Source organism: Centroberyx gerrardi, chromosome 13 (genome assembly GCF_048128805.1).
Source record: "Centroberyx gerrardi isolate f3 chromosome 13, fCenGer3.hap1.cur.20231027, whole genome shotgun sequence".
NCBI classification, from domain to species: Eukaryota; Metazoa; Chordata; class Actinopteri; order Beryciformes; family Berycidae; genus Centroberyx; species Centroberyx gerrardi.
This window is the reverse complement of record NC_136009.1, coordinates 23,662,839-23,684,160: the sequence shown is the minus strand read 5'-3', so window position 1 is coordinate 23,684,160 and position 21,322 is coordinate 23,662,839. Positions and strand designations below refer to the sequence as shown.

General features: G+C 43.7%; 1 protein-coding gene across 2 annotated transcripts in view; it reads left to right on the top strand.

Annotated features, from left to right (window-relative positions):
* Window positions 1-1,068: 1,068 nt before the first annotated feature.
* st6galnac3 (ST6 (alpha-N-acetyl-neuraminyl-2,3-beta-galactosyl-1,3)-N-acetylgalactosaminide alpha-2,6-sialyltransferase 3) overlaps window positions 1,069-21,322 on the top strand; it is a 36,458-nt gene continuing 16,204 nt past the window's right edge. The window contains exons 1-3 of one of the 2 annotated variants that reach the window (XM_071924368.2): window positions 1,069-1,088; window positions 7,193-7,385; window positions 12,615-13,024. In XM_071924368.2, coding sequence (XP_071780469.1) covers window positions 1,069-1,088; window positions 7,193-7,385; window positions 12,615-13,024 — 623 coding nt within the window. Of the gene's footprint in view, window positions 1,089-7,192; window positions 7,386-12,596; window positions 13,025-21,322 lie in introns of those variants that run through there. The other variant, XM_071924369.2, reaches the window with a different exon arrangement.

Sequence of the window (21,322 nt, the reverse complement as noted above, 5' to 3'; positions counted from 1 at the left end):
ATGGATCATAACACTGGAGGGATGCGCCGCTGCCCATTTCAGGAGCGATTGAAGTTTCATCTGCACAGCACGGACGTTTAGAGCTGCACTAGGCAAGGATTTTATGTAAAAATATCAGCCTAAATCACAAAGTGGGGCTGCAATAGAGAAGAGTGTCCCATCCCCACTAATTGAGACCCTGCGGATTCACCCTATTAGCCCAAATGAAATTCTGGTGTCAGGTAAAGATATTTCTCCGCCTTCAAGAAGTGAAACATTGAAAATTAAGAGCAAATCACAAACTGTGAGTGAGCGCTCTGTCCAAAGAAAGCCAGACTCACCAACATTACATCTTTCACCTCTTTCATTCCTCTAGTATCCATTGGTATATAGTGATCAGTTTATTGATGTCATGTTGCACAATTTCTTCTTCTTTCTTACAATTGAAGTTTATAGTCAAATAGTTACCTCTTGCTTCCATTTGGACATGCCAACATGCAAAGTTGACAAGTGCAGCTTTAAAAAAGAGATTTCTTGACATATCATGGATTGTGAGGAATATTTTGATAGTCCAACCAAACTACTGACAAACCCTATGCAAATACAATGTAAATGCATGAGCTGTATTGTTTGTATTTGCCAAGTAAACACTATGCAGAAATGTCTTTGCATACGACTGCAGAGCATGCTCAGAAAACATCAAATAGTAAGCCTACAGCAACAACATCTGCTGCTGGAATCTGGGAGTGTAATGCTATGTAAAGCATAGCAATAGGAGTGGATGTTTGGCTTTCCTCCAGACCAGAGGATTAGACAGAAGAACTCCAAAGATCCTTTTAAGATGTGAAGCAGCAGCAAGCCGAGACACAGCCTCCTCCTCCTCCTCCTCCTCCTCCTCCTCCCTGAGCTCTGCTGGTCCCGTCTGGGAGCCGCAGGACAGCTGTGTGAGGGGACTACCCCCTCTGCTGGGCTCGGCAGGGATCAGCACACCACAAAGCTCCCGGTCGAGTCATGAACTGTGCTGCGGCGCTGCTGCTCGCTCATTCATGCTGCTGGAATATCAGCATCTGTCCTTCAAGCCTGGAATGAATGGGCTATGCATGGAGGCGGTGCAGAGATACGCTGCTATGCCTCTGCATTAGTGTAGCTCTAGTTCAGTTTATTTATGCAGTGAAATGATGAAACAGAAATAGAAAGGAGAGAAAGAGTAACAAATTTGTGCATGTGAGCTAAACAAAAACCCAAGGGATTCGTAGCTCATGAGTGAAATAAATCAGTTTTCTTCATCTTCACCTATATGCCATAACATCTATAACTTTATTAATTCTCTTACACATTTCTTGTTAAAACATTATCTCCTTTGGGTGAAACTGTGAAGGGAACTTGTCCCTTGTACCAGCACCCAACAGTTTATCTCCTCCTGGGAAAAAGGAATAGTTTGTTATCTTGTACTCGAATGACTTTCCAAGGGAGACCTTGCCTGAAATATGATACAAATGAAGTAATGTGTCTAAACCCACTCGATCACAAGAGTGGCTTTTTGTTTATGCTCCCGTTTCATTGCCCTGGAGAACAACACCAAGGCTTATAAGAGAGGGAGCGAGAGAGAGGAAGAGAGAGAGACTTGGTAAATATTTTCTCGAATGCCTGATTAATTGAAATTGGATTTTAACTGCTCGCTGGACCGTGGTGGTGGGAATCAGGTGCCAGGGAGGTAGCGTTTTTGCAATGCAAATGTAATTTTCTGTTTTTTGCCATTGCCCTGGAGGCACTCGAAAATAGCTACCAGATATGTTTTTTCATGAGCCATTTTCTTCAGGTTGAGCTCTCATTATTTCAATACCCATCGCGATTAGCTTTTGGAATGAAATACAGTATGGCCCCGTTGTTTACTGAACTGAAGTGTTAGCAAACGCACTGGTGTTTTGAGGAAATTGTATTCTTTTCATGCCTTGATAGTGACTGATGGAGGTGAAATTTTGATTGCACAATATATGGGAAATAAATGGCTAATTTGCTTTGAGTTTTCTATTTATCATCCAAGTGGATGGGGCATTACTTGTTGATCATTTTGTAATTCACTGATTTATTGCCTATTCTGTCCTCATAAAACAGGCAAATTGCCGCAGTGATACATTCAGAGAATAATGGTTAAAGATTAATTTTCAGACAATGGAGACAGTTTCAAAGCGGGGAGCAGAAAAAAAAACACCACAGTAAGAAAGTAATACGCTGATACTGAACACGCTATCTATTCCCACGAGCTCAATTTCTCCATAACTGACCATCTCAATAAGGTCATCACTACAAATGGATGAGGTGGCCATCGATATCTGCCTGATAGTTCTTCCTTCTATAAGTCTATATGAAACCCAGTCACACAGGCTGGCTGGCTGGCTGGCTGGGGAGAATTATGGCCCTCCCGTGTCTTGAGTCCCAATGATCCCACACACTCTGTCTGTGAACCAAGATCAATACCCTCACAGAGTGGGTTTTAGCGCCTCCGAAAATAGCCCCTCAAAGCTTTTGGTTGGTATGTGTTAACTGAAACGTCCCTTGGCTAGAAACATGGAGTGGTACTGCAGTTAATGGCTATCATTGTCTGATCTGATGGTCACAAATAAGGTAATTGAAGCTGCATATCGAGTCATATTCCTCAAGCCAAATGATTTAACATTGACTGAAAGCTTTTATGTGGAAACTTTATGGCCACTCTTCCACTTCCCCCCATGGTGTAATGGTCCCCATTTCCTCTCCTCTTCCCTCCCCTATTGTACTTCTTCCCCTTGCTCTGACATCAACATCAAGTCTTACAACTTTTCTGTCAAATGCTCCACAAGCCGACTCGTGATTACCCTGATGGATGAGGGAACGAGGAGAGGAGTCGTGAGTCTCGCATTCAAGCTGGGGGAAGTTCAGAGCCCGCTACGCCCCCTCCAAGCCCTCCAATCGCCTCCAGACTTTGACACATCATTTCCCCGGTGATTTGTGGCCAGATTGAGGTTGAAGGAGACAAGGAAATTTTCTGTCCTCATTCTTATTTGTCACGAGAACAGATGGATGTTGCAGCACTGCGGACTGAGGCGAGGGCTTTTTTTTTTCCTTCCTCCTGAAGAACTCTCTTGCTGTATAAGGGATTGGTTCCATGCTCTATAATGGGCTCTTGATGACCAGCTATTACAGCGCATTTTCAGGGAACGACCTGCTATTTTTTTCGTGATGACGGACTGCCTGTCCTTTCAGGATAGTGACATCTATTATTTTGTGAGGTAGAAAAATACCTCAAGAATAGAGCGGCAATAGAGCATTTCCCGCATGTCCTCTTTGTGCTGTTTTATGCCGGATCAAAGTTGAGGCCCCTCTGTTGTGATCAAAGATGGATTGTAATGCCATGAAATGATGTGATGCAACATACATGCAATTGGTAAAATGTGATAGCAAATGGTCGCCGTCTTTTTCATCCATCCCCCATGTTTGATCTTTCTCTGAGCAGCGGAGCCTCCGGCCCTTCCCTTGGGACTTTTGATGTTGGAGATCAGAGCTGGTGTTGGTGCATGCGCTTTGGCTGTCAGGCTTCACCATTATTGCGCACCACATCCAATCTTCTTGCCATCAGATAACTTCAAAGAATCTGCGAAACACCACCATCCTAAAATCCAGAGTTTCCCCACCCGTGTTGTCTGTTAGATTAGCAGCACGTTATTGAAGTTTCCTCAAAAAAGCCTCCGACTCCTCTGAAATTTATCACCACCTCAGGCTCTAAGATGTTGTAGCACACCACAGTCAGGCTCATTCCCCCCCCCCTCCCCCCCCCCCCATCCCTCTGTCTCTTTCTCTCTTTCCCTCTCGCTCCCTCTCCTGTGCATTGATCTCCAGCTCTACCCTGCCAATAGTGTCTCCTCTGTGAGACCTTTCCCCGTCCTCTATCTCTTATCCATTATTCATAGCTCCCAGAGCTTTCTGCCAAGTCGTAATACCTCCTACCTCCAGACGATCATTTTGCTGTTTAGCAACGTATGAAACAATGATGCTCCGGCTGTTGCTTTATTGTTGGAGATGCTGAAACAGAAAAGTAGATTATTATATTTGTTCAAAGTGGACGAGGTCCCTAATCCTCTGATTCTGATAAAAACTGATGACAACTTTGCAACTGTGTGCCAGCTCAGCCTTTTCGTTTTGAAGTATGACGGCTCGGTCTTGTTTGAAAAAGTGAAAAGTAGAAGTTCTCTCGTTCTCTCAGTGAACAGAGATTAAGTGTTCATCTCTGCAAATGGATTATCTAAGGGGAGGGAGGGGCTCTCAGCGGTTCCTTCATACTATTAATAAACGCTTGGGCACTCAATAGATCTGGAGTGAAGAAAAGAGGCTAGCATGAATCATCTGTGTTGAATGGAAAAACTGCTGATTGAATTTAACCCTAACTTTTCTCTGTATCAGAAAGCCTCTCTTCAGCAACGGTTGCCCATGGAAGAAAGAGCGCTCCTGTCTCTCTCTCTCAATAGGTAGTTAATACTGAAGAGTCTTGAGTAAGATGTTTTCCACGTGGTTTATTATGAGTTGAGTACCTCTTTTTTTTTTATCTTTATTTATCCACAGAAGCCTTTTTTACTGGACATGCGGAAGGATGTTTTTTCAGCACCTCCCTGCTTCTCAATGATACAGTTACATGTATTTATACCTGTAAGATGTGCAGTACAATCACAGTCTTCTACAATCACACATTTTTACTTTTACTGCCACTGAGCAGCTCCACTACTGTGTTAAGTTTTACTTTGGCGTATGTCTCCCTTTTGTTTCTGTTCACCTGCCCAGGGACTACAGATGGAAATTAGCTAGCAGCTAAATCTGGTACAAAGCATCTTCTCTCTTTGTTTGAGATGAATGTATTTTGTACATGGTCCCTGATATAAATAAACTCAATAAACTAAACTAAACTAAACTTGTTTACGGCCTACATGAGCTGGGTTGTAACACTGGTAGATGTTCAGATTGTGGCTTTAAAAAAGACAAACTGGTCAGCATCACATGATGTCAATCAACGGCAAACTGCCTTAATGTTGCCATGGTGATTTTGATCAAGAAGTTGAACAAGAGGTTTAAGAGAGGTTCAAGGTTTAAGCATTCAATGTGCATTTATATATTAAAAACTGATCTGTTAAATACTATTGTGTTCATTTTCAATATCATACTATAATACACATACTGTCTGTCTGTGTCCTTCGCATATCTCGAGAACCGTTCGTCCAATCTACTTCACACTTGCCGGGTGTATTGCTGGGGATCTAAGGACGTGCAGTGTCGGATTGGACACGCGACACGTTCAATATTAATAAACTTTGAATAAACAAGCGAACAGCGCTCTGTGCAGCAGCGGGGCTCAAAGCAAGCGACTGGAAGCGCGGTGTCGAGTGTGAAGTTGTTTGGATGAGCGGTTCTCGAGAAAGCTGCAAGCAGCAATACCGGAGGCCAAGCAATCGGGCATGTTTTGAACGGGCACTGCACTAGTCTCATTTAATTTCAAAATGCTATATAAATGAGCCAAGCAGAGAACTGGAACAGCTCAGGCACACCAGATTTGATGGTACATCTTTTTCTCCTGGAAAAGTTGGGAACGTGGGTCAAAAGGTCAGTTAGAAGAGTTGCTTAGTCACTATTTTACCTTAATTGGAACGGAGACAAGATGTGCAGGTGGACAAACATATGTGCGTACATCCTTTTTGCCAGATCTTTCAACATCTGGTGCGCTACAGGAGGTAAAACTTGGGAAAATGTAACTTTTGTTGCCAAGTTGCCTCTGCAGGATTCATCGGCGGCACTTTCTGCGAGTCTTTACCATAATACTCCTACTGAACTAAAACATGAACATCCGGTTTGCTGTCTTTCGCATACTGCTCACTGCCACAATATGAATGCAGCACTGCATGGCCAATGACACAAGTTTATAAAATCTAGACTCCCCAGAGAAGACACTTGTTGTGGTGAGTGCCAAACCGGGTGATAAAGGATTAAAATGCAAGCATAACGGAATAAAAAATATAATGCAGTTTCAAGAAATCTACATTGCATCATCAAGAAAGATGTCAACCAAAACCACAATTCATAATAGCAGGGACTGTAGCCTGCTGCTTTCTCAAAATGGTGGCATCAAAGCTGTGTGAGTGTCGTCGGCCTATAGAGCGCTTTCAGTTGTCGACTGAACTCTCTGGCGGCCATAGTGGAGGTCTGCAGCTTCTGGGGCACAATGGCCGTGAAGAGCTGATTGCGTATAACATACAACTCGGCCATCTCAACAGAATTCAATAGACATGGTTGATTTGATTTAGATAATGACTTGTTGTTAGCTTGTTAGCTAGCAAATCTATCTAACCATCGCCGTCTTGTTGTAAACACACTTGCACACTAGCTAACGTATCAAGTAGAAGCTAGCGTTAGTAGGAGCTAGTAGTCGCGTGGTTTCTTTGCTAAGTTAGCTTGCTGACTAGTTAGCTAGCTCACAATACCAAAGACCAGCCATTTGTTCAAGTTGAGCTGACTCTTCTGCTACAACTCATTTGGAGTAAAGACCACTGGGCCAAAGACACAACAGCACACAGTGACTCTCAATACAAAATCTAGAAACATCTGACTATTCACTTTTAATGTGACCTTTTAATTGAATAATGTGGACTGTATGTACTGTTGTATTCCTAGTTTGCATTGTACGGCAGTTTTTTAAACATGCTCATGTATTTATATATGTATTGTATTCTTTTTTTATTCTTTTACCTTTTTCCCTCTCTCTTTTTATGAAGCACTCTCTAGCTACGGTTTTGAAAGGTGATAATTAAAGATCTACTTAACTTAGATTACTGAATTGACATGCACACCACAGCCATCTTTTACAGATATATTTCCTTTTCTTGCCTGGTTGTTATATATTTAGCCATTATGTGCGCACAGCCAGTTCTCTAATGGACCTCCATGATGGTGGCAGCTGTGCTTGCTAGGAGATCTGTGACGCTAAACTTCAAAGCCTCTATTTCGGTGCTTATTTTTCAAATCAAGTAATTAAATTCATGCGAATAAAGCGAGGCGAGGCTTCCTGTGTGAATGTATGGTTACGTTTAGGCTACTGTTGCTGTATTTCTCAAACTTGGCAGAAGTGTGATGGGGTCCTCACAGCATCCTTCATCTCTCTCTCTCTCTCACTCTCTCTCTCTCTCGCTCCACAGAGGAAGTCGTTGATCGCCACCAGTCTGGTCGTGGCGGTCTCCCTCTTCGTGGTCGTGGTGAACTATTCGGAGAAGCCGTACTTCCTCCTGCAGCCGGTGTTCGGCCAGACGTTCAGCAGCCACTGGATGTTCTCCAAGCAGCCGCACAAGGCCTTCAAACCCCACCTGGGCTACATCAGCATCCCCAAACAGGAAGTGAGGGACACACACACACACACACACACACACATGTACGCACACATACAAGCATGCATGTTCACAAACACGTTCACGCACACATACATATGCACATAAGCATACGCATACATAGCCATGCACACAAACACATTTTATAGTGTTTAAGGTATATTCTATCTAAAATGGTTTTTACACACTTATCCACACTCACGCACACACACACACACACACCTTTTCTAGCTTATACACACTCACGCACACACACACACACACACCTTTTCTAGCTTATACACACTCACGCACACACACACACACACACCTATTCTAGTATTTCACTCACTGATATTAGATCTCAAATAGGTTTTGACTCGACTTCAGATGACGGCATTAACTTCTCATTTTTTACAGCGAGCCTTTAGACATTTTTCATATTAGAATGAGCTTCCTGATTTATGTCATATACAGGTAACCTTTTCTTTTATGATACAGGCACACTTTATAACCCTCTATTAGCATTAACCTACGATCACACTGTTTCACCTTGATACTAAAAATTCATTCAAATGCGCTCACACAAAAGCAGTGGCTCCTAATGGATTTTCTTTATTCATTATATCAGGTTTTCTGTGATGGGTCTGAAAAGCCCTGTTTGATGTCTCTGGTGTGCATTATTTCTTTGTAATTCCAAACACCCATGTCCATGATCCTATTCTTCTGCCTTCAAACAGCTCTGCGCTGTATATTCCCCGCACAATTTATGGAAATTGAAATATCAAAGCCATTTAATTCCCACCACATCAAAATGTAAAACCGAGCCGCGTGTTTGTTGTTTGGGGAGGCAGGCAGCGAAAATTGAAATTGTACTCGTAGTGGTGGATATTGGATCGTCACACAGGAAAATCGTATATATTTCGCACGCAGAGACACGCATGCAACATTTCCAGTTGACAGAGAATGAGCGTTTCGCATATCGTGCTCTCTCTGATCGGGCGGCGGCGCGTCTACATCTAGAGTCGTACTGGATGCGCTCCTCCTTAACGAGGAGTGGATGCCTTATATTCCGCAGGCTAGTATTGGCAGATTAATGCAGAGCGTCATCCCCCGCCTCCGGAGAGTTTCATCCACACAACATGGGCCCAGAGGCAATCACGCATTACACCAATCTCTACGTCTGCACCTCCTTCTGGGTCCAGACAAGCCTGCTTAAATCACTCTGCCCGCTCCCCACGGAGATTTATGTAAATCATATGAAAGACTGGCAGCTACAGCGGAATTAGGCCTCTTTTCGGCTCAAGTTCCCTTCCGGTGAGTTCTCTACGGCAAATCAGAAGGGGCAGTGATTGGCCTGAAGGTGAATGTCAACAGCGCTCTGCATGCTTCCCAAATGTCTGACGAGGGACGGACAGAATTGCGGCGTGCCGGTCAAGGTGATACCCTTGTGTCAGGTGTCGTAAACGATTACGTCCAGAGTGAAAGCCTGCTGTGTGAGTTGTCAACCTCTGTTAAGCACACAGCAACACCTTAAGAAGCGGTAATATTTCTCCCGGACAGTGAGGCAATCTTGCTTGATCCACGGTGAGGTGTCATTTGAGGTGCTATAAGCCTCTCTGGAGCATGTATAATGCATAACCCAGTGGCGTGCGAATGGTCTGCCTTATTTTCCTGATTTGATTGAGTCTGTCTCTGCGTGTGATAAATTGTTCCTACTCTACTTTACAGGAGAAATAGAATACATTTGTCTTGTGACACTTCTCTGGAGCTGTTGCATTCGAGCCTCTGGTCCATCACAGACTGAGACAGAAACTCAATATTTTCATTTCGACTCAAAAATGTTGAATTCCGGCCCTTTGAAATGTAAACAATGGCCAACATGGGCGAAAGTACTTTTATGTCTGGCTTGCTTTGTTGATAATTTTAATGAGAAATCTGCTAGCCAGATAGTTCAAAATGACCTTATGATAGAAAAACACTGATCAGAAAAAAGGTTGTTAACTTAAAGCAATTGTTCAGTTCCTTCCATTTAGTCTCTCTGAGATGGCATTTCAGAAGTAAATTGCATTTTTGCTTTAATATAGTATGTTTGACATTAGCAAGGCAATTGGAATTAAAGGCTGGTCTGCTGCATTTTTCAAAGCTGGACAGCTAAAGCTAATCAATGGATTTTTGCACAGAAGGACTGTTATGTCCCAGGGAGGCATGTTACACGGGCGCTTGGCACGTTAATGTAATAATTATTGCTCATTAATAAATCGTGTTTGGAGCATTTTAATGAACGTCAAGGTTAAATGCACTCTCCAATGCTATAAATTAATGATGAGCGTGTCCTCGGCATTAAGCCTGCTTTTTTAAATAACCTACTTTAACACGTTGATGCTTTAAAATCTGAGGCTTTGCAGTATGTGGTGAGTAGATTTTGTGGTTATTAGCGAGGGCCAACATTATTGGGATTATAAAAGTGCACTCTGCTTGCGATTAGTGCATGCCACACTGAAACAGCACCGTCATGAACATGAACCTCTTGGGTATGAATTGTGACAGAAAGTCACATTTTGGTGGGTGGGGTCATAACCTTTTATTGATTTACAGGACATAACAGTTAAAGGAGGAAGTGCCAGGGTTTAAGATCAGCTAGACTCCAGCCCTACACACTCAATAAAAAATAAGGGTTCCAGTAGGGTTCCTAGTTAGTTAGTTTTTATTAATCTGATCAGTGTTTTTTAGAAAAGTGTTCAGAGTTTTCTTGGGAAACTAAGAACTGTTCTTTTTCTGAAAGATGTACAGTCAAAAGGATCATGTCACTTTGATTTTAGTGATTTCAAACTACTATGATGCTCTTTTTTGGTTTTTTCATTAACCTTAATTTATCCTGGGAAAGTTGACTGAGATCACACGCTCTGTTTGATCAATTCCCTGCTTCATACAGTCATACACATTCAAGTACAGCCTCGGCCTTCTCCTGTTTGCCACTGAGCCGTTGGGTTAAGTGCCTTGCTCAAGAGCAGCTCAACATCAGGTTTCCAGTCCCAAGCCTGTGTGTCTAACCTCCACAGCCACAGAGGGTTAACAGAACCTGCAGCCAGCCAGCCAGCCAGCGTTCCCTATAGAGCCCAGCCAATCTATATGTGCTGAGAGGCGTGATGGAGTTATGAGCCGGGCTGAGGGGAGCGGGTGCTAATGGACGAGCCGCTGACAGCTCAAGGCTGCAGTGATGTGTGTTTCAACCAACCAGTAAATGGAGAGGTACGAGCCCCGGACCAGAGATCATTTTTTAGCCCGTGATTGAATCCTGTACGGGAGCGAGTGCCACGCACGTTGCTCTCGTGAAGTATTCCGCAGAGTTATGCCTCCTGAAAAATCAACACCGTTTTTGCATTGGCGCCTTTCTAAGCCACTGGGCTCAGTTCGAGCACAGCTGTGACTGATGATAAAGGAAACACGGAGCTAATCAGGAACCTTAGGAAACCAACGCCATATAGCTGTAATACAATTTGTTGGATTGCACTGTGTTTGCACACTAAAGCGCTCTTGTTTGTTGATTGAATGCAGAACATGCAAGAAGGGAATTTCCAGGCCCATTTCATGTTACGCTGCCTAAACAGTTGGCCATAATGCAGCACAAATGCAATTTGTATTCAAACCAGTGACATTAGTGTTATTCTCCATTAAGCAAATGATCAAGCGCGGCTTAGTCCTGACACCGGGATTTTTCTTTCGTTCTTTTCTAACTTTCTCTTGCATTCATTCACTTAAGTAAGTTTAATCTCATCAAAACAAACCAAGCATATTAGCTCCAATTAGGTAAATCTCCCATTTCAGAGTCAGAAAGGGCTTTCTTCCTCCCTTGGCAAAGCGTAGCTAAGAGCAATTATTGAGGGTTCATTACAAATCCTCTTGCTTCAGTAAAGTGTAGATGAATGACGCAACTTCCATGTTTTTCCATTCCGCATTGCTGCAGTAAGACACTGTCATTTTGAGAACAAAACTTCATTGGTGTGTTGTGACTGCTGTGACCTCAGAGCGCCCACATTCAATTAACTTAATCAATGTTAGTTCTGAGCACACTGACATTAATCTTAGGAAATAAATGAAAATTATATAGGGCTGTAAAACCCTGATGAATATCTTTATAGATAGTTACCAAATGCATTATTTTGTTCTGGTCATGCTACCCACTTGCCAAAACATCACTTCAGTATTATTAGTATTATTATATTATGTTAACTGTAGTGTCATAAACTGTAACATCATAGCATGTAATGTATTTTTGAAGAAACACTTCAATATATCTGAAACATAGTGGAGCCAGTCTTTAAACTTATAATTTTGTCAACCAAGGACTTAAGTTAATTACTATCCTAAAAAAACTACCATAATACAGCAGCCTATGTTTTAATTTTGTGATAGCAGTCATTTTCTAAGTAACTTTTTTCAAATGGGGGATATTTCATTTTGGAACAAAACTCTTAAAGGTGCAATAAGTCAGATTTTTACTGCCCCATAGTACAAAATGACCATAATATATCTGCTGGGATTTTGATCGATACCAATGACTCAACAATAAGTTTGCCAGGTCCTGAGATTTCTGGCTTTCAACTCACTTTCCAGCTCATACTCTGTTTTGGAACAAAAACTCCCCTCCCATTGGAAGACATCTTCAGTTCTCCCCCACTTACTCACATTTTCAGCTGCTGAGCGATGGAGTACAACCACATAATTCTTCTATGAAGGCTAAAAAGCCTCATTCACAAGCCAAAAAAGCAAATGACAAGACATTATTATTATTACAGTATTTTACATTGTGATATATTACTTTTCTGTTGGATCTCTGCTCTATTTAGCAACGTTATTCGTCTCTATTGTGCACATGTGACTTTAATGTCAATTCCAGGCCACTGTCAGCTGTGCCAGAGAGCTGTCGATGTTGTTTCTTTGCTCACCGATAGAGGTCGATAAAAGTCACAGATTACTTAATGCTCCTTTAACTCTCAAATCTTTGGCAGCAGGGTGATGCAGTGAGTAGAGGGGCCGCTTTTCAACTGGAGCGCCCAGGTTCATGCCCTTATATCGGCAAGCATCCGCCATGCTGAAGTGTCCTTGGGCAAGACACTGAATCAGTTCTCGCTCCAGCGCTGCTGCTCTGTCGCTGAGCCTGACCTCTGACCTCCCTGTGGCGTGGGGAAAGTAAAAAGAGAGCTTCCCTGCGGAGATTCATTATTGAATGTTATTGAAATGTTCCCTCTCCTCCAGCCCCTGAAGCTGCACTGCGAGCTCTGCAGCATCGTGTCCAGCTCCGGCCAGATGCTGGGACAGGCCGCCGGGCCGCAGATCGACCGCTCCTCCTGTATCTGGCGGATGAACAACGCGCCCACGCGGGGCTTCGAGCAGGACGTGGGCCGGCGCACCACCCTGAGGGTCGTCTCCCACACCAGCGTCCCCCTGCTGCTGCAGAAGCCCCAGTACTTCTTCGGCCAGGGCAACGACACGGTCTACGTGGTTTGGGGCCCCCTGAGGAACATGAGGAAGGACGGCAAGGGCATCGTGTACAACATGCTGCGGCAGGCGGCGGAGAACTACCCCCACGCTCGCATCTTCGTCACCACGGAGGACAGGATGAACTACTGCGACATGATCTTCAAGAAGGAGACGGGGAAAGACAGGTCAGTCCCAGTCTCTCTCTCTCTGTTTGTTTGCTCCCCCGTTTTTTCGCACCTCCATTTCTTTTACTCTGACAAAGTTTTCAAATGTTTACCCTTCAGTACCTTGACATTCTGTGTTGTGCTCTCCGGTGTAATATCGATCCGGTTGACCTTATCGATGCTGATGCTCTGTTCGATGCTCTTTGCTTTCCTCGCCTCAGAGCCCCCCTTTCATGAAGTGTTATCAAAGTGAGTTACTTAGCGTTCCCCCCGAAGAGGCTCTACACTGCGCTGGAGGCCATTTCTAAAGAGAAGCTTTGATGAGACGCCTCAGATGCACGCGCTGGTTGGGTTGTAGACATCAGCCAAATGTTGGTCTGGGGAAAATCCGGTTAATGAGGTAGCATGATTCTGGCAGTCTCTCTAAACACCCGAGTTGCAGCTGGTATCACAACTTCACTGACAGCGTGTTGGCACATTCTTCAGCTGCTCATGAAAAATGAGGAAATTATTCAAGCCGCAGATCCATGTAGGATGGCTTGGAAAGTTTGAGGAGGAGTGGTTTCGTGAAGATTTATCATCATTAATCGTTTGTTGGAGACATTTGGCGACAAAATCTGTTGAAATTGCACGCTGTAATTTGAAGACAGACCCACCCACTTACACTGGTCTGTTTTTTTTTTTTCTCTCAGTCCCCCAAAGAGAGTTGCAGGTTAATGACTATGAGAAGCAGGCTCTAGTCCCGCCATTGTTTAGGATGAACCTCATTTCTCCGCCTAGCCTCCGCTCATTACCACCGGGCTCCACACCCCAGCCGCTCCCACATGTCATCAAGACCTCTCTTAACTTCTTAAGAGGATTAACATGTTCAGTAATAGGCATAGCATCCATTCCATTTCAGCTCCATTGTCTAGTTCTTATTCAAGATGGCAGGGTTAACACTGAATTTCATGTAGAGCGTGCATGTTCAGCCTGGCTCAGCTGTTCCTGAGGCCCGTGAAGCGCAGATAGAGATGTGGGATTAGGGATGGACGCTCGGGGAGAAGAATCTCATTACAGGACATAATGCTCCTGGGTGTGATGCGGCGCTTCAATCATTACTGATTGGTAACAGAGACCAAACTCGAGGTGCAACAATGAACCGTATCTAATGAAAATGTGATGAGTGCTGAGAGGTCCGTCCTATCTTTCTGTTTCCCCGTCTGTCGGTCATTGTTTGTGTACGTCTGAAGCTTGACTGCTTGTCTTCCAGTATTGACGGATAATTAGTATCCATGGTAACAGTCCTATAAATTGGCCTCAATGGCAGCAGTCACGGTTTGTTCGGTATGGTCATATACTGTGTAAAACTCAGTATCACTCTAAAAATATAAACTACAGCTCTTTATGTCTGCCATTTAGCTATACAAACAAGATTTCTTTATCTCTTCACAACAACATAACACAATATCTACTGTAAATATTTGGCACAAATTGAAACACTCTGACTTGAGCCCTCAGTCTGTTTTCACCCAGTTGTGTGTGTGTGTGTGTGTCTGTGTGTGTGTGTTCGCTGGGTTACTGTCAGCACGGTGCTGGGGATAATCATCGGCTTGCCAGAGACGGAACAGTGATCGAACCCAACTCTAATTATCCAGATTGCCGTGAGCAGCCTAGCAGACGCGCTGCCTCAGCTTGCCGCTTGCTGATCAGGCGGAACACTGCGCTGGCTGGCTGGCTTGCCGGCTGGCTTGCCGGCTGACTTGCCGGCTGACCGGCTGGCTCTCGGCCAGTAATTCACAGCGACACGTACGGATCTGTCAGGAAACTCAGTCGCTTCTGCTGCTCGGAGGTAGCTTTATGGGACGGGGAGGGACAGAGGTGATGAAATTAAACTTCAGGAGTCGTTCAGGGGGTTTATGATGATCTAGGCTGGGCTGTAGTCGAGACCAACTTAGTCGAGGCCAAGTCAATTCCAAGACCGAGTCCAGTTGATTTTAGAGATGAACAATTAATCAAATAAAAATCTAAGTCACCATATGAATTGCCTCTGCAATTTGCAAATTGCAGAGGCTGACAAGAAAAACCTGTGATGATATGAATCATAGCTTAAATATTCAAATATTCAAATATTCTGTCAAGACCAGGTACAAAGGGGGTCCAGACCGAGTCAAAACAGTGTTTATGTCTTTCCAAATGTAAAAATAATGGCTAAGGAGTTTCTAAAGGAAACTACAGAGATGTAGCTCTGTCTGCAGCAGCTCTGTAGTAAACGATTCAACCTCCAACTAATCAATGCATAGGATTTAACTAATCAATGCGTAGCAGTTTGAGGCTCATTACGTACACAGGTTACTACAAGTGAAATTCGAAATTCTAATTCTAAATTGTTTGCAGTGCTGGAGGAGAAAACACCCATTTTATATGTTTTTGGTTTGGTTGGTGGTTCGGTGGTTGGGTTCGATTCCAGCTTGGGACCTTTGTCACATGTCATCCCCCTCTCTCTCTCCCAACCCCTATCCTTCCTATCTTTACTATTTATTTATTTTTTTGGGCCTTTTTATTACATAGTTCAAAGTAGAGAGAGAGGAAAGATTGGGAGAAAGAGAGAGGGGGGGGGGGTGACATGGGACAAGGATCTTGGGCCGGATTCAAACCCAGGACGCCTCGCTTACATGGTACACGCCTTAGACTACCGAGCCATGAGGACGCCGGCAAAAAATTATCTTAAAAAAAAGAGTGAGTCGACATCTAATAGGAGCCGAGGTCCAGACTCAAGCACTACATCCCCGGATCTAAACGTATATGACAGCCGTTTAAACGCATGATTCAGAGTTTTATGTAATTGCGCACGGTGGCTGGAAGTTGTACGGCCTGAACCTATCCGTTATCAGCGCTGCCTCCTGAGCCGCAGTCATTGGCTGTCGGGTCGTATCGGCGCGGCCCTGTTAGCGGCGGCAGATAACGGGCCTTACGACGACAGAACACTTAAATCACACTGTCACATTACAGCAGTGCCACCTGGGCCGCTGTGACCCGGGTCTCTGCTTCCCAGCCAGCTGCTCATTCACAACAGTGTGTGTGTTTCTGTGTGTGTGCATGTGTGCGCGCAGGTGTAATACCTTCCCTCTGTTTTCGATAGCGTGTGATAGTGTGGACATTTTTATTTGTCCCCGGGAATGCGTGCCTATTCTTTCCTATGTGTCTTTTTCGATTTTCCCATAGCTGAGCTGCAGCATTACTTCCTTATAACCTTACAACCTTCCTTCCCATGTTCCTTACAGCCTTAATCAAAGCAGAATACCGGTGTCATTTAGAGTTATAGCCCATTTACTTCTTTCTACTCTAGTTTACATTTCCCCGGATCATTTTGCAGCGCATGCCGTATGTAATTAGATTTTTTAACAGTTCCTAATTGTTCATCGTTTTTAAAATACAAACTTGTCAAAACGGTTTCAAAACTAGCTTGAAATTAAAGGTGCAATGTGTACTATTTCTGCATTCCTGAGGCATAATACGACTAGTAAATATCAGCAGGGGTTGCTGAATGGTGAGTGAAACAAAATAAACAATTTCTGCATTCATAAACCCAAGAGCGGGCCGAGGCTGTGTTGTCGTTGTTGTTGTTGTTTGAAGGCCCTCCTACCGCTCGAGTGTCGTACCTTCCCACGGTCGTGACGCCCGCTCCCCCAAAAAGACTTGGCTCGCACTTGTTCACAGCCGGTGCGTGCTTGAGGAGGGGCCAAGCCATACTGTATGTCTATTTTGATTTGTTGTTGTTATTCACATCGCTGACGCAGAAGACACACACGGACCCTGCAACTGCTGTCCCTGCCGACCAAGACGCCCTAAATAAGAAGACATGCATGTGACAATAAAGTTGTAGAGGCGACATGTTTTTGAGGGATTATTTCCTGGAGGAGACTAACATTTCTTCCTGTGGGTGTCAGGTGACTGGCGGGAAGCAGAGCGCAACGTAATGCGGCGCTGATATGAAAACAACTCAACTCAGGCACAATGAAATAACAATAAAACAGAGAGTCTCTCAAAACCAAAACAGGGCTTCATGTTTACTGTGATGGATTATCTCGCTCAGGCAATTTTCACATCTGTGGAAGTTGTTTTTCATACTGTATAAGAATGAATGGCAGCAAATGGCTTCTGAAGGGTGGAAAACAAGCCCTGATATCTCCAACTATACTGACTGTGTGCAGACAAACTAGGAATCGTGTAAAGAGAGGGGGAACCTAGATGATTGGCACAAACTTAATAAAACACCGGTATTATCCTTTATGGGCTTTGTGATTCCTCGGTTTAAGTGACAGACTGATACAAGAACCAAAATGGATATTTGAGCTGCAATTCATCATCAGGAGTGAGTCACACTAATCGCAGATGAGCTTAATAGCAGATGCTCCACTCTCGTGGGTCTCCAAATATATGGGGAGGTTTTTTTTTAAATCCATTTTTATTAGTGTGAATGTCACGGTTGTGTAATCGTGCTTCATAATCTCCATCCACTTCATATGAGTGTTAATACCCCCGGCAGTCAGTGCTTCCTCATTCTAAAACAGTTTAAAGGGGAAACTCCATTAAGTTTAACAGTTTCTCCATGTTACCCTCTTGGTCTAGTACCGCATTTCCTCTAATAGTGGCCGGTAGTCAATTAAAAGCCGGGTCTCCGATAATGGCCGGGGCCGTGGTCGACACGAACAAATAAAGGCCGGCCTCAAATACAGGCCGGGGGAAAAAACAAAGGAAACAAGACTAGGTCAAAACCTAGTACATGGCTGGACCGTGTCCGTCTCCTCTCTCCGCTGCTGTCCTCTCCACCGCGCCCACGGCCCGCATCGATCCTCCCGATCCAAGCCCCGGACGCCCGGGGACACATCGGCATCAGGACCCCCACCGAAATCTCAGCCGGATCACCGGGAACACATCGGCGCCCAGCTATCGGCACTGGCCGGAACCGTGCCCCCGGGAAACACCGGACAGCATCGGCAGAAAGCCCTCGGTGCACCGAAACCTCCATGCTCGTCTGTGTCTCTCTCTCCGCCGACAGAACAGAGGGCTGTCAGGTGGACTGAGCTCGCGCATATGCATCGAAATAAACGGCGATATGATATAACTGTATAGATTCTATTCTTAGCTTCAGTTAGCTTCAGTTAGCTTCAGCTTACATGCAAACAACGGTGGATACCAGTAAACTCTTGGTGCCTGTTTGTAACTGTAGTTTGTAGTAACGTACAAGTGCCACAAGATGGCTCGGCCGGCGGAAGTCTCTGGAGCATGCCGTCGTCGATTACCGTAATTATCGTAATACATTGCAGTAACAAAAAAACGTCTACCTAACATACCCCAACAGAAGCAGATCAGAAAACAAGGAGGCTTCGTACTAAAATATGAGCAAATATACTTATCAAACAGAGGAAATTAGAAATAAAGGCCTGTCTCTAATATAAGCCTGCTTCCAATAAAGGCCTGGTACCCTCTGCAGTTGAGGTAAATAAAGGCCCGGGCCACTATTAGAGGAAATACGGGAGATTCTATTCAATATTTGTGAACATGAACAGCGAGATGAGACTCACTCTTGCAATGTTGGCAGGTATGAAGCTTGGAGCGGCTCCATAGAGAATGAATTGGTGAAAGACAGTCAAAGAGAGTAAAGGCAGAGCACCCAAAGGCATTTTCTGGAGATGTGGGAGTATTTTCTGGTTCAAAACTGACAACGCTGCTACAGAATAAAAGCTTACTCTGATATAAACACTCAGAAAAACACTGTGGTCATCCACAAATTCAGTCTCCCATTTATTGTCTGTGGAGCAGCTCCAGACTTTACGCTTGATGACGCTGCAAATTTGAGTCTTGGCTCTCTGGTTTCTTGGCTTTGGGAGAGAGTTGTTCAGGCTCAAAAATATCGATCGGATTAACATGCAGTATATTGTTAAAGCTGCACCAGGCAACTTTGCACGTTGGCGGGCGCAAATGGCTGCGAGAAGTAACAAATTGAATTTTTTGACTTCAGTGCCAAGAAACCATGTATAGAGACGTTGGTGAACTGCACACAGCAAGCTCAAGCTGGTCAATGATGCTTTATACCAAAGTAAGCCAAAGGGAGGAAAAACATCTAAAAGTGAGTTCAGCTTTTTCTGGGCGTCACTATCTTTCCCACAAGTTACTGTATCTGACAAAATAATGTAATTTGGCAAAAAGGGGGCGAATCTCAATTAGAGGGGAGGAGATATTCTTCTCAGTTGCAGCCTCAGTATGTATCACAGTGTATTTTTGCCAGTGCAGCTCTGGAGTGAGTGATGCTCCAGACACAGGAGGTACAAATTGTTCCCTGACCCCGAAAGATTCAAACTTAAAAGTGTGGGAATGTGACAGAAAGTACCGCTCACTGAACTTAGTTTATTGATGCAATCTGCGTCCCGAGGTGACAGAGAGCAGCCGTTGGCTTCAATGTCAAACGACTCTCCACCAGCGCAAAGTCTTTTGTTTACAGAGTGTGTAGTACGTGACTGTATCTGTAATTGCTTTGTGTATTGGATGTCAAGAGAAGGAGAAACTGTAGATAGTAGAAACCTTATTGTTGACTTGTTTAGGAGATTGAAACACAAGCCGGCGATGCTCGTAGCATCACCGCATAACTGTAATTTCATGCTTATCACGATGGGCCGTTAAAGAGAAAAGAGAACAGTAGGATTCATGGTGTTTCTCACCGCATGAAGCTGCGATTCTCATTCTATAGGGCCTTGAAAATCAACACCGAGTGTGTTGCTCTCAATCCAAACCAAGAATTTGTCACTGAGCAAGCGTGTAATGACATTACATTTCTGTGCTGAATGCTTGTAATTACTGTGAAATTATCTTATTAAATGAAGCCATTGGAAATTGGAAGCCAAAATAACCCTGCGTTCTGGGCGGTCGTTGACGGGTCAAAACCGGTCAAATTGGGAGAGCAAAAAAGTGTTCAGTGTCCTCTCTGAAGGAAGAGGCCAGCCATTTTCTGTGTTCCTCTGACCCCGCCGGAGAGAGAAATGAGCCGATCGGCAGAGGGAGGGAAGCAATTGTCAGCTGAAGGCGACGTGCAGTGTTCCTTAAAGCCCATTTGCATTTATGTTGTAATGATGTAATGACACTGTGAGGATGTTAGCAAAACTATTAGCGGGGGAGGGACGTGGATTGGCCATTGGATTTCCATTTGGAAAGTGGCAAAAATCCTTTTATCCTTCGCTGCTAAATCTGTTTTCCATCTTCAGTATGAAGGGTTTTATTCCCAGATGCTCCACATATTCATGTTTACAAAAACAATAATGCTTGAAATTCATCACTCAGTAGTTCAGAAATATAGATGATTCAGTCATTAACAATGCTGCTGTTTGCTAGGCAACGATCTTAAAATTGCTAATGACTTTGATGTTTTTACAAAATGAGTTTTACTTTTCTGTCAACAATAATTTTGTAACGCAAGATGAGACTTTCTTTCAAATGGTGTTTACCTCTTTGTAGAAAAGAAAGCTCTTTACATACAGGTGGCTGTCTGTTCTCTGTAGCATTTGTGAATAACGTCTCCATTCTGCAGGAGAGTGGACGCTAACCAAATCATGTCAGGCTCGTAGGAATCATGTATTCTAGCAGCCGAGCAGTAACGCAGGTAGACATGCTGGGTACCCCGGAGCCACAAAAGAAGTAAATGCATTTTCTGCTCTGCTTTGCTGAACCCAATTGAATAAGCTCCACTGGGCACAATGTTCAGACACACACCTGCATCACTAGTCATGTAAGACTCCGTTTAATAAGCCTTATTAGATCAAACGCCTGTTTGGCTCTAGAAAAATAAAACACTAAATAGATAAAATTGCCTCATAACACAAGACCCCAGCATGTGTCAGTATGTAACACCACTATGTCGGTTCACCAGTGTCAACAAAATAAATTCTTGCATATTTACTGCCCTTATAAGAGTTATATTGTCCTTATAAAGGGTAAGAAGATAAGATGAATTTTTATTGATCCCCGTGGGGAAATTAGGTTTTTACAGCAGCAAAAAGTAATAGGATTCAGCGGGGAAAAAGAAAATTGTAATATACTCTACACAAGCAACAGAATACAAAGCAGGCAATGAAAAAACAGTAGAAACAATAGGAAAAGAAAAAACAGTAAAACAATGAAAACAATAAAATAGGATATGCTGCTGACAATTTCAACACTTAGAAGGAGAATATGCTGAAATATGAAGGGAAAACAGTGTAGCAAATGGAGGTTAAATTTTTGCAGTATATATAACTAAATATAAGTAGATATATAAATATATATAAATATAGGTATGTGTAGACA